Source organism: Labeo rohita, chromosome 7 (genome assembly GCF_022985175.1).
Source record: "Labeo rohita strain BAU-BD-2019 chromosome 7, IGBB_LRoh.1.0, whole genome shotgun sequence".
NCBI lineage: Eukaryota > Metazoa > Chordata > Actinopteri > Cypriniformes > Cyprinidae > Labeo > Labeo rohita.
The window spans coordinates 39,158,663-39,173,237 of NC_066875.1; the positions used below are offsets into that span (position 1 = coordinate 39,158,663).

Consider the following 14,575-nt stretch of genomic DNA (forward strand, 5'->3'; position numbering starts at 1 on the left):
ACTGCATTTTGAAAGTCCAAATTTGGGGGCACCATTTAAGTCCATTGCATGGAGAGAAATGCTTAAATGTTTTCCTCAAAAAACAATTTCTTTCCGACTGAAGAAAGAAAGACATGAACATCCTGGATGACAAGGGGTGAGTACATTATCTGTACATTTTTGTTCTGGAAGTGAACTAATCCTTGAACATACTTTGCTTGAACTTTTGCCATGGTGTTAGAACTGACACACTGTTGTGCTTGCGAAAACAAAATGGGGTCGTCAGAGAGGAGCGAAATCTGATGCACTTGTTTTTTCACATGCTTGCAGAAAAAAGCTTACTAAAATGAAGTTAATGGGTTGTCCTTTTCCACGTTTTCTGGGTTGGTACGTTAGATGCACTGGGGACCCGATTATAGCACTTACACATGGAAAAATGTCACCTTTAATATATCCAGCTCAGTTCTTATAATTCTGTCATGATATCTTAAATAAAAAAGGTCATATTACAAGAAAACAACACTACAATTAAAAACAGAAATAGTCTTTTATTTAACCACAATAAAACACAAATCTGTCTACCTAAACACAGTTTTGAACTGTACTGTTCCAGTAAAACCCATCTTGCTGTGTGCTTTTTGGAAAATTAAAACATAACGCTCATGATATTAGCAGGTAACCTGGTGAAAGGTTAAAACTACCTGACTGGCTCAGATGGTGATTTCATTCAACCTTTTAATTAGATCAAAAGTCATCTTGCGCAGTGTAGTTCTAAAGCTATTAAGTTCAAAGTACCAGATGATTAAATATTAAATGTCATTGCCTGCTTTGGCACTCCAAAGCTAATAGACATACACTGCAGTATAGTTTAGAATACTACTAAATTGATCCAAATTTATCCAAGTCTCACTTCTCACACTATGCAAGCATACTGAGGTCAGTAGGGTAAAGAGCGTGTTTAACTGCATTAATACAGTGCATTTAAAGACCACTGTGTGTAAAGGCAGTACTGTCAGTCTCAAGGCAATAAGGACCTCTCACATGAAAAAGCAGAGTCTTGCTGTAGCTGAGCTCATTGACTCTCGGTCTATGAAGATTAAGGCTCACGTGTTTGGTTTTATAAGTGTATCTTTAAAACTGCATTACTGAGTAGTATTCAAGGTTTCTCCATGGAAAGTAGAAAATGTATAAGGTTTAAATGAATCTACACTACTGTTTGTGTACAGTAAAGCTCTTGCATTAAGTAGAATCAACATTTGAAAACAAAAGGCGCTGAAGAATGTAATGTGTAACACAAAGATTTCAGTATGTGACATTGGTCAATGATTGGTCAATGATTAATAAGTGAATTTGTTTACGTCAGCGACCTCTGTGGAAAAAGTAAGTCAATATTCACTCTGAAAACTGGAACTTGAACATCACAGTGAAAACACATAGACATCTTGTGATGATCATATTCCTTCATATGCAACTCAAAAACAGTCCAGCTGTAATCAAGCTAATGTACAGTAAGTACAAAAAAAGTGAAGGAATAATGCTCTAAATGAGAAGCAGAACAGGATACGCATTGTAGTGTTACCATGCATCTAGCCTCTAGCAAAAAACTTACTGGCAAAATAAAATGCTTTCTCTTTACCTTAGCTTTTGCTTGATGTGACAACATGTCCGATATGTGATGACTAAACAGTTTAAAGCTGTTTGGAATCCAGAAAGTTCTTGCTAGCAACCCTAGCATGAATACAAAATGCTCCTCAAGCATCAATCATTCCACCAAACCCTGAAGCTGTATTTGTGCATCATAATTAATGTCCTGTCAGGGAATGCCAAAGGTCAAGTATGTCACAATAATACAAATAATAATACATTATTACAATACAAACATTGTAATAATAAAAAAAAAAAAAAATCATTAAAAAAATAAATAGTGTTTTGCCAACATACTCTTAACAAACAGTAATATGGCAGTACCATGGTACAGTGATGGTGTCAGATAAAAATACCATGGTATTTGATATACAGCGCCCTCATTAAATTTAGTCAAAGTAAAGTATTTGGACAATATTAGCACAAATTCTTAATTGGTGGTGATTTTGAATTGAGAAGGGAAAACTGACAGAATATTTAAAATGTAAATATAAAATAAAAACAATTTCATTAAATGTAATTTTTTGAAACCAGTAAATATTGATTTCAGAACAGAAAAATACTAGAGCTATTTATAAAGTATCTCTAAAATGATCTGTGTAACTATAAAGATTGAAAATTAACTGTATCCAGAATTTAAAAAAATGACCAACGATGGATACTTCCAATCAGTAAAGCTATGAAAATAAAATGAAAACTGAAAATATAAAAAATTCTAAATATTAATAGTATATAAATGATACTAAAATAACGCTGTACAGCTGCTGCTGTGGTGTCTTACTATGGCAACTGTATATGTTGCCATTATTATGTAATCAAAAAGAAAAGATGGTTTTGATAACTGCAAAGTTACTTTGCATTTACATCATGATAAGGATTTATGCCGTTATTGTCCCATTGTACAACTTTCAAAGGGCACTAATTTCATGGTGCAAATAAAAAAATTTGTCTACTTGTGTGTATATATATAAGGAATGATTAAATTGATTAAACTATCCCAGATTTAAAGGGATAGTTCACACAAAAATGAAAATTATGCTTTGATTTACTCACCCTCAAGCCCTATATGTATATGACTTATGTCTTTTAAACAAATACAATCAGTTATATTAAACAATGCCCTGGTTCTTCTAAGCTTTACAATGGCAGTGAATGGCTGTTGAGATTTTAAAGTCCAATGCATTTATCCATCATAAAAAAAGTACTCTGCACAGCTCCAGGGGGGTTAATAAAGGCCTTCTGAAGCAAATTGATGCGTTCGTGTAAGAAAAAATATCCATATTTAAAACTTTATAAACCGTAATCTCTAATTTCCACTAACAGTCGTACGCACGTACACGAGAGAGTGGTGATCCAGTGGATGACGTAGGTGTAGCATAAGCTCCGGTGAGAATATGCTAGTCTTGCAACAACTAAGTTTTGTTTACAGCAAAGGAAAACCAGTCTCCTCTTGGCTTATACTGAAATCCTTCAACATTTTTCTGTACAAATCCTCATTTTGTACTTATAATTCGTGACATGTTTTCTTTCGCTCTCTACTCTGTGCTTCCGAGTTTGTCAACGTGTTCGCCTACGTCCTACGTCGTCCGCTGGAACGCCAGTTAGTGAAAGCTAGAAATTACGGTTTATAAAGTTTTAAATATGGATATTTTTCTTACACAAACACATTGATTTGTTATTAACCCCCTGGACCAATGTAGAGTACTTTTGTGATGGACGGATGTATTTATTGGATTTCAAAATCTTAACACCCATTCACTGCCATTATAAAGCTTGGAAGAGCCAGGACATTTTTTAATATAACTCCGTTCGTATTCATCTGAAAAAGGAAAGTACACCTAGGATGGCTTGAGGGTGAGTAAATCATGGGGCATCATTTTTGTGTGACCTATCCTTTTAATATTAAAATTTGTTTTGAACTTTATACAAGATAGGCTAATTGGAAAAGCTGTAAACTGACTATTGCTTTTTAAACTCTTTTAAAACCTGAGAACTTCCATTGGATTGACTGTGTTGTTATAACTCGAAAAGCACTAATGGCAACCTTGAAAGCAATTTTTTGGCATGGGTGAAATTACCCACTAAATGTTTTATGCAGAGCACAAATTCCATGTATTAGTCTTCATACGTGGCCAAGTCACATCACTTTTACTGCAAAATGTTGTATAAAACCACTCAGTGCAATATGATTTGTGATTCCAATGCCAATAGTTGCCTATATCCTATGTCTGACGATGTAAAATATCCTTCTAAAAAAAAAATCATAATATTTCTCCTAAATAGTATGATGCATCATTTCCTGAGGTATTTCTTCTTGTTCTTGCACTAGATGTGTAGTATCGCTCATAAGCCCCGTTCAGCTGATTCGCTGTCAAGGCAACCCGTAGTGAGAACGTCCACTAACAACCTCATTGCCAGCCCCTGGCGACATGCAGTGACAAAAGTCACTGCTAGTGTGAACGCAGCTTTACAACAGACCTTTTACTCCTTATCCGAGTAGGGTATATCATTTAAGGGGCACAGTGTGTCAGGTGCAGAATTTGAGGACAGAGTTTGTGTGAGTAGTCCACCTTCAATGGAGCCATCCTGAGACTTCCTCTTTGGAGGTGATGGGGGTGGAGGGCCCATGCAAGACCAGAAATAGGGAAGAGTCATTGTAACTAACGTACCCAACACAAGAAAACTTCCAGCAGCAATAAAAGATACTGTGTATGTCCCAGTATGGTCCTTCAGCCAGCCTGGGAAGAAAAAATGGAGATGAACAATCATTTCAATGCTGATTGTGAACCTAAAGATCTGAATTAATTTTGTCTGCCTTTTAAAAGAGTAGTTCACCCAAAAATGATTATTTGCTGAAAATGTACTCATCCAATTGCAGGTGAGTTTGTTTCTTCATAAGAACGGATTTGGAGGATTTAGCATTACATTACATACATTCACCAATGGATCCTCTAGTGAATAGGTGCCGTCATAATGAGAGTTCAAACAGCAGAAAAAAATATAATAATAATCCACAAGTAACCCACATGACTCCAGTCCATCAATTAACGCCTTAAGTGAAACGCTAATAACAAATAGTAACAAATAACAACAAATCCATCTTTAAGGCATTTTAACTTTAGTTTCTATGTCCACATATATAATCCTTAAAGGAGAACTCCACTTTCAGAACAGCAGTTTACAAATAATTTACTGACCCCCTTGTTGTCCACGATATTCATGTCTTTCTTTCTTCAGTCGTAAAGAAATTGTTTTTTGAGGAAAACTTTTCAGCATTTTTCCCCATATAATAGACTGATATGGTGCCCCGGTTTTGAACTTCCAAAATGCAGTTTAAATGTGGCTTCAAACGATTCCAAATGCGGTTGTAAATGATCCCAGCCGAGGAAGAAGGGTCTTATCTAGCGAAAAAGATTGATTATTTACATTAAAAATACAATTTAAATACTTTTTACTCTCAAATGCTTGTCTTGCCTTGCAGTCCTTGAACTCTGTGTACTCTGGCTCAAGACAGTTAGGGTATGTCGAAAAAACGTATTTTCTCCCTCAACTTCAAAAATCATTTCAAAATCATCCTACATCGCTGCAAAAGTTCTGACCCAGTCTTTGCAAATTGAACATGCAAAAAAAAAAAAAAAATTTAAAACAGCGATATTTGGAACATAAGATGGGAGTTTTTCGACATACCCTAACTGTCATGAACAGGAACAAAACCATTTAAACAAGACATTTTAAAAAGTTACAAATTGTATTATTTTTATTTAAAATAACCATGCTAGATAAGACCCTTCTTCCTCAGCTGGGATAATTTACAACCGCATTTGGGATCGTTTGAAGCCGCATTTAAACTGCATTTTGAAAGTTCAAAATTGGGGTACCATATCAGTCCATTATAAGGGGAAAAATGCTGAAATGTTTTCCTCAAAAAACAATTTCTTTACGACTGAAGAAAGAAAAACATGAACAATGTAGATGATAAGGGGGTGAGGACATTATTTGTAAATTGTTGTTCTGGAAGTGGACTTCTCCTTTAATAATGCTTCTTCCAGTGAAAAGTCAATCCCCTGTTGTCCTCTCACATCAAAATCCACCAATATATTTGTTTAGAACTGTGCATATTTCTCTCATGATTCAGACAAGACAACTTTTTACAAGAGAAAGCAAAAATTATGCATTGAGGATTATTTTAACTGGAAGCAACAGTTTAAAGTCTTGATGGATTTGTTTCATACAAACAAACAGCGTTTCATTTCACAAGACATTAATTAATGGACTGGATTCGTGTAGATAACCTGTGGATTTTTGTGAAGTTTTAACCAGCTGTTTGGACTCTCGTTCTGACGGCACCCATTCACTGCAGAGAATCCATGTGTGAGCAAGTGATGTAATGCTAAATTTCTCCAAATCTGTTCTGATATCGAAACAAACTCTGAGAGTGATTAAACTGTTAGCTAATATTCATTTTGGGTTGAACTTTAACTTTCTTTTAAATAAAAGCTCCTACCAGACAGTGGAGCTCCCAGCAGCCCTCCAACACTTTCTATAAGCTGCAGCAGGCCCAGGGCTCCCAGCATTCGCTCCATGCCTACGATCTCCGGCACCACTGCAAAGGCCAGCGGCGTCATCGCTCCTGCGCAGAACCCATACATCAAACTAACAACAATAAGTCCTGAATAAACCACAGCAGCAGGAATGAGCATCAGAGAGAGCCCCAGTAGTCCAGTCCACACCACCAGCATGTGTGGCATCCGCATTTTGCCCAGGTCCGAGAACCAGCCAGAGGCTACGCGACCCAGGATGTCTACCACACCGGTTACAGAGATTACTGCGGCTGCCTGGTACTCAGTAAAACCAATGTGATGGCTGTGGGCAACCAGATGAACGTAAGGGATGAAGTAGCCGGCATTGAAGAAGGTGAGTGCAATGGAATAAGTGAGGAAGCCTCGGTGTGAAAGCAGGGAGAGCTCAAAGCCCTCGTAGATACGGGACAATAAAGAAGAACATTTGTTGAGCTTGCTTGAGTTTTCAGTCTGAAAAGAGCACAAAAAGACACAAGCCAGTGTAGTAATTAAGCACTGGCCTTAGCATCATTAATTTATATAAAAACACATACCTTTAACACAACGTTTGGTTTCCCTAGAGGCCGAATGACTGCTCCACAAGCAATCATGTTGAAGCTGAGGCCTCCGAGGACAAGCAAGGCCCCACGCCAAGCATAGGCTTCTACTAAATACTGAAAAAGCGGGGAGAAGGCGAAAGAAGAAAGGCCGATGCCTGTGAAGCCCAGGCCCATGGCTAGAGATCTCCGCACGGCAAAGTACTGCATCACTGATGCAACAGTAGGGGTGAAGATCAGCGCCCAGCCTATACCTGACAGAAACAAAGATGGAGTGTAAAAACACAAATCAGGATCCTGACATTGGTTAGTAGTAGTTAAAGAGCATCTACCTGAAATTAATCCCATGGTCAGGTAAAGATGTAAAAGAGACGTTGCCTGGGAAGCCAGAATGAATCCCAGACCTGAGAGGAATCCTCCCAGCATAACAACCGGACGAGTCCCAAACACATTAGATGCGGCTGCAGCTATCGGACCTGCAGGCAGGCATATGTAATCAACTAAATGCTGAAAGCCAATGTGTGTCATTCCATCATATTGTGTTTGTCGATATAGAAATGAACAAATGAAGGAGTGAAATTACTCAGCAGCTGTTGCATGGCCAAGCCAATGGATGTTATCCAGGATACCGCCTGGGCACTCTCACCAAAGTACTGCACAAACTCCACAAAAAAAACGCCCAGACTGCGGATGAGCCCGAACACCAGAGCAGAAGAGAAGAAAAGAGACCCCACCACCACCCAGCCCCAACCCCCATCAGGTGCTGCTATCTGTGGGGGTGACTGCTCCTCTTCCTGCGTCTTCTTGGGCTTCTCCATCATTGCTCTGAAGAGACAGATTAACAACATAATTTACTCAAAACTGAAAACTGGCTCACCCTCAGGCAATCCAACAAGTAGACAAGTTTGTTTCTTCATTGGAACAGATTTGGAGAAATTTATCATTACATCACTTGCTCACCAATAGATCCTCTGTAGTGAGTGGGTGCCGTCAGAATGAGAGTCCAAACAGCTGATAAAAACATCACAATAATCCACAAACAACTGACACGACTCCAGTCCATCAATTTACATATGTGAAGTGAACAGTTGCATGTTTCTAAGAAACAAATCTATCAAACAAATAGATGTTTTTAACCTTTAGACTGGCCAAAATACCAGTCAAAAATCCATAATGACGCTAGCTTCAGTAGAATTGTTGGATTGTTTTTGCTTGTAAACAGCACTTGATCTGTGCATATTTCTCTCCTGATTCAGAAAATATGATTTTTTAATTGGAAAAAGCAATATTATTGTTTGAGGATATTTAGCCGGAAGCAATGGTCTAATGTTAAAAACGCCTTAGTGATGGATATGTTTATTACAACAGAGTGTCTATTTACACTACGTACAAATAACCCCCCTTGTTGGCAGAGGCTATTTACACTAACTCTGCCTATAAACGTGTGATTGGGATAGTCAACACTACAAAAGACCACAGGCCACAGTTACAGTGGCGCAGATGTTAAAATGCTAGGGTCATCCATTTAATGATTTTAATTAAAATTATAATTCACTCTTAATACATTATTATTGCATAATGTTTTATAATGTCCTACAATACTGAGGTCCAAATAATTGCAACTATTTGCAATAAGTATTATGAATAGCAGAAAATCCTGCTATGTTTACATAGTGTAAATATATTTCTTTGCTATTTGCACTTAGTGTAAATAACATCTAATGCTATTTGCACTTAGTTTAAATATATCGCTATTTACACAAATCCAAACCACTGCCTTTTTACAAACGAACAGCTTTTTGCTTCACAAGACACTAAATGATAGACTGGAGTTTTGTCGATTACTTGGGGGTTATTGTTATTATTTAGACAAGTTATGTGATGATACAGTTATCTAAATCTTATCTGATGAAGAAACAAACTTATCTACATCATGGATGGCCTAGGTATGAGTAAAATCTCATTTTTGGGTGTTCTGTTCCTGTAAAAGAAGAAGACCAGTGCAAGTACATGTCCATAACCTTTAACCATGTCACAGACAACATTAAAAACATCATCTTACTTCTAGAGGGAGCTCTGCTTTTTGATAAATAACTGGCCTCTATCATCCTGTTCATGGTCTCTTTAACATTACCTTGAAACTATACACATCTGTTCACTCTGCGTCACACTGCTGTTAAACACCAACCATTTTAAATGGTAAAACTAAGATGATTTATATTCATTTAACAGTCAGGTGTCCATTTTATCCTGGTTTAATTTCCTCTAGCATAAACACACAGTATGTTATTTTAAAGAAGTAAAGTCTTTTAATTTAGTCCTGAAACAAAGCAATGATCATGAGGTGGACTCTGAACGGTCATTATATGGTCAATATCATCACTTAGGTCAGGATGAACTTTTTCTCAGAATGAGCCAACTTTAACATTAAAGCGTCAGTAGGAACAGAGTGTACTACCAACAAAATGCATTAAAACATTTGCTGCCCATAAACTAGCTGTCGCTGTAATAAATGTGTTATAAACACATTCTGTAAGGCACCACATAAGTATATTCCCAAACACATACACTAACCCTTAACAGTACTTTCATGCACAGCTGTTTTCATCTCTAGAAAACCTGTACATTTACATTAGATTAATCAGACATTTAATGATAATCTAAAAACCTTCATAACCAAATTCTAGACCCTATTGGTAAAATATTCAAAAAAAAGACTACTCCACAAATCAGTACCTGCAGATAAACAAGAATATCACAAAGCGGGAAAAATTTTGATTAAACGTAAACATACATTTACTAAACATACTGAACTACTTTACGTTAAAAATTCATAATATATTAAAGCATTATATTTAAGTATTATTAAAATACAGCTGCCTCAAAATCCTTATTACTTATAAAAACATATTTTACAAACAAAAAAGCAATTTGCCCTACACTAATTATACTTTATATATATTTATGTAAATTATACATATTTTTACTTCAAAAATATTTTTATATTTAATATTAAAATACAGCTGTCTCAAAAGTAAATCTTTATTACTTATTCTTATAAAAACATATTTTACAAAAAAACAAACTGCCCTAAAATACAATATCCTACACTAATTATAGGTTATACATAGATTTATGCATGTATATTTATGTAAATTACACATACTTTTAATTTAAAAATATTTTTGTTTAATATTAACAGATGTTTAATTTAGCATGTTTAATAAAACATAAATACGCACAATAAAAAGGAATAGCAAACATAACTGCTTAAATAAAATGTATCACCTGCCTTTTGCCCTCTCTATTAACCTCCTCCACCTTTCACTTAAAACAGACGTCTCCAGTTCATGCAACACATTATTACGTAACGCACGTGTGCACATTTAAGTTTTTACAGGTGTTTATAAACTACTATACCATTTGAAGACTTATGAAATACTGAGATCTTAAAGTGTACTCGTGAACATTTCATAAGAAACATTAAGAAAAATATCATTTAAATTATTCTAAATATTTTCTGTTGTAGCTTGATGTTAAATCAACATGTCTACTCGATTTTCAGATTTATAACAGTTAGTATGGGAAAAAAATAAAATATGCCCAGTGCGAAACAGGTGTGAAACATATGTGAAGGCATAGCTAATGAATATTGAATTACGTAACAAGACAGCAGATTACAGGTGCGTGCGCTAATTAATATTCATGAGAGCAGTCTTGTACAGTGACGTAGTTACCTTTATCGTTACTGTTTCTTTATCTAGCGTTGTTGATACTTAGCCCAGTGTTACATGCCTGTGACAATGGCATCCTTTAGTCAAGAATTCATGCCGTACAAGTAGCAGTACAAACCCGCTGGACTTGATCTTGCACACCAAATGTGTCATAAAGATATCCAGTGCGTGTTTATATAGGCTACATTTTTTTTTTTTTTTTTTTTTGTGGATGTACTGCACAAACACTGCCAGTAGATGTGGTACAATGAAACAGCAAAGCATTTTAGACAAACCTGTATGACACGAACACACTTAATGACGTATAATATACGAACCTAAATTAGTGCAAAATAACATATGCCTAGCAAAACATAATGCGTTTGAAAATGCATTTGTTTCAGGTTAATGTGTCTGGAACAGACTGGTAACATTATGTTACTTACCCATAACCCGATCACCCCTTTTCCTGTCGAGTCACCATTAGGTCAAATCAAATAAACGGCTTCTTTTTAAATGCACAGATAATCAACACGTATTGTTAAACACATTCTCGATGGCGACTTTCTACTTATTCACCTGCTTTTGACATGGCCGGCTATTCGCATGTGCTTGTTTTCGTGTCAGCGAAGCTCCGCCTCTAAGCGCGCTCACGAGCTAGCACAAGTCTTAATATCTTGACTAGAATGTACTCTGGTCACTAATAAACTACGCGTGCAATGTTAGGTTCAAGTTAAGGCAAAAAAGAGAACACTCACCATGCTGTCAGACATTGAAACTAGTGTCAGTGAAGATTAACGTTTACTATGGAATGAAAGTAACTTCAGTTGAAGGTTAATATGACTCTAACACAATGGATGGTATGGAAGCCCATTTCTGCCAAGTAAGAAAAAAATCATGCTTTAAAAAGTCAAAATTATGACATAGTTAAGTCATAACTGCGAGATAAAAAGTCAAAATTATGACTTACTAAGTCGAAGTTATGACTTTAAAAGTCGTAATTACGAGATAAAAAAGAGAAATTAAAAATCAATATAATGAAATAAAAAAATCTAAATTATGACTTACTAAATCGAAATTATGATTTAAAAAGTTGTATTTTTATGGAAGCCCATTTCCGCCAAGAAAAAAAAAAAGCCTTACAAAGTCAAAATTATGACTTACTAAATCGAAATTATGACTTTAAAAGTTTAAATTATGAGATAAAAAGTCAAATTTAAGACTTACTAAATCGAAATTTGACTTTAAAAGTCGTAATTTTATGGAAGCCCATTTCCGCCAAGTAAGAAAAAAATTCTTACTTGGCGGAATTATGACATGGTTAAGTCATAATTACGAGATAAAAAGTCAAAATTATGAGATAAGAAGTCAAAATTATGAGATAAAATGTCAAAATGATGACTTACTAAATCAAAATTATGACTTTAAAAGTTGTAATTACGAGATAAAAAGTCAAAACTTTATGGAAGCCCATTTCCGCCAAGTAAGAAAAAAAATTAATGCCTTAAAAAAGTCAAAATTATGACATGGTTAAGTTATAATTATGAGATAAAAAGTCAAAATTATGACTTACTAAGTCGAAATTATGACTTAAGTCATAATTACGAGATAAAAAGTCGAAATTATGCAATAAGAAGTCAAAATTATGAGATAAAATATCAAAATGATGACTTAATCAAAATGATGACTTTAAAAGTCGTAATTACGAGATAAAAAGTCAAAACTTTATGGAAGCCCATTTCCGCCAAGTAAGAAAAAAAAATCATGCCTTAAAAAGTCAAAATTATGACATGGTTAAGTCATAATTATGAGATAAAAAGTCAAAATTAAGACTTACTAAATTAAAATTATGACTTTAAAAGTCGTAATTTTGTGGAAGCCCATTTCCGCCAAGTAAGAAAAAAAAAATTATGACTTACTAAATCGAAATTATGATTTAAAAAGTCGTGATTTTATGGAAGCCCATTTCTGCCAAGTAAAAAAAAAAAAAAGCCTTACAAAGTCAAAATTGACATAGTCAAGTCATAAATACAATATAGAACGTCAAAAGTATGACTTACTAAATCGAAATTATGACTTTAAAAGTCGTAATTACGAGATAAAATGTCAAAACTTTATGGAAGCCCATTTCCGCCAAGTGAGAAAAAAAATTCATGCCTTAAAAAGTCAAAATTATGACATGGTTAAGTCATAATGATGGGATAAAAGTCAAAATTATGATTTACAAAGTTGAAATTATGACTTAAAAATCGTAATTACGAGATAAAAAGTCGAAATTATGACTTTAAAAAGTAGAAATTATGAGATAAAAAGTCAAAATTATGACTTACTAAGTCGAAGTTATGACTTTAAAAGTCGTAATTACGAGATAAAAAGAATAGAAATTATTAGATTAAAAATCAAAATTATGAGATTAAAAATTACAAAATTATCTCAATTTTTACGAGATAAAAAGTCAAATTTATGAGATTAAAAATTACAAAATTATCTTAATTTTTACGAGATAAAAAGTCGAAATTATGAGATGAAAAGTCAAAATTATGACTTACTAAATCGAAATTATGATTTAAAAAGTCATAATTTTATGGAAGCCCCTTTTCCGCCAAGTAAGAAAAAAAATTCATGCCTTAAAAAGTCAAAATTATGACTTACTAAGTCGAAATTATGACTTTAAAAAGTTTAAATTATGAGATAAAAAGTCAAAATTAAGACTTACTAAATCGAAATTATGACTTCAAAAGTCGGAATTTTATGGAAGCCCATTTCCACCAAGTAAGAAAAAAAAATCATGACTTACTAAGTCGAAATTATGACTCTAAAAGTCGTAATTATGAGATAAAAAGTCAAAACTCTGTGGAAGCCCATTTCCGCAAAGGAAGAAAAAAAATTCATGCCTTAAAAAAGTCAAAATTATGACATGGTTAAGTCATAATTATGAGATAAAAAGTCAAAATTATGACTTACTAAGTCGAAATTATGATTTAAGACATAATTATGAGATAAAAAGTCAAAATTATGAGATAAGAAGTCAAAATTATGAGATAAAATGTCAAAATAATGACTTACTAAATCAAAATTATGACTTTAAAAGTCCTAATTATGAGATAAAAAGTCAAAACTTTATGGAAGCCCATTTCCTCCAAGTAAGAAAAAAAATTCATGCCTTAAAAAAGTCAAAATTATGACATGGTTAAGTCATAATTATGAGATAAAAAGTCAAAATTATGACTTAGTCGAAATTATGACTTAAATCATAATTACGAGATAAAAATGTGAAATTATGTGATAAAAAGTCGAAATTATGACTTACTAAATCAAAATTATGACTCTAAAAGTCATAATTACGAGATAAAAAGTTGAAAGTTTATGGAAGCCTTACATGATGTTAATAGTTAACGTGTATGTGGCTTTAGATGAGACAAACACTTTGCGCTAGTTAAAATGCCATGAATGATCTCCACGTGACATGTTTGCCTTTTGGGAGGAAATGAATATAGGAGTAGGACTAAACCTCTGAACTGTATGTCAGCACATGAGAGCACTGATCTGAGAGCAGTTTTAATGTTTGATCATTGATGAAATAAGAAACAGCGGGTGGTGCTCCTAGGTCTACGTAAGAGGAAAACTTCCATATAGGACTATACATATACACACAAACAGGTATAGTGTGTACGAGGCCTGCTTTTGTCTAAAGCCGGAAACAGGTGCCAGCTGCTCCATTGTTTTTATTCCAGCACCACCCGTAGAGAAGCTGAGACACTTTAGGGTGAGTCGAGGGGTCTGAGTTGTGAGCTAATCGGAGGAAGGAAGGGCTAAGAGGTGAATTCTTTGTTCTTCTGGGCTCTAAGAATTAGAGAGGCATTTATGTTAGATTCGAAACATTTCTGTTTACTTAGTAAGTGCCTTGACTGAACACTTTTTTTTTGATATTTGAGAAACTTTTCCAGTGTTCATGTTATTTTGAAGAAGTTGGATTGCATCAGCTGAGCAGGGTTATTATAGTTAACTAAAACTAAAACCATTTTGATATTTAATATAAAATAAACATTAACTGAAATGAAAACCATAATAACAGTAATGCCATGATGCTAAAATAAAACTGCAGCAGACACACACACAATAA

At 34.5% G+C, this 14,575-nt stretch overlaps 1 protein-coding gene across 1 annotated transcript; it reads right to left on the reverse strand.

Annotated features, from left to right (window-relative positions):
- Window positions 1–507: 507 nt before the first annotated feature.
- Window positions 508–11,100, reverse strand: slc16a13 (solute carrier family 16 member 13). The gene is made up of 6 exons (XM_051114233.1): window positions 10,899–11,100; window positions 7,323–7,564; window positions 7,072–7,215; window positions 6,737–6,993; window positions 6,128–6,653; window positions 508–4,361 (listed from the first exon to the last, which is right to left on the reverse strand). The coding sequence occupies exons 2-6, from the start codon at window positions 7,558–7,560 to the stop codon at window positions 4,105–4,107; spliced, it is 1,422 nt and encodes a 473-aa protein (XP_050970190.1). The 5' UTR covers window positions 7,561–7,564; window positions 10,899–11,100; the 3' UTR covers window positions 508–4,104.
- Between the last annotated feature and the right edge of the window lie 3,475 nt (window positions 11,101–14,575).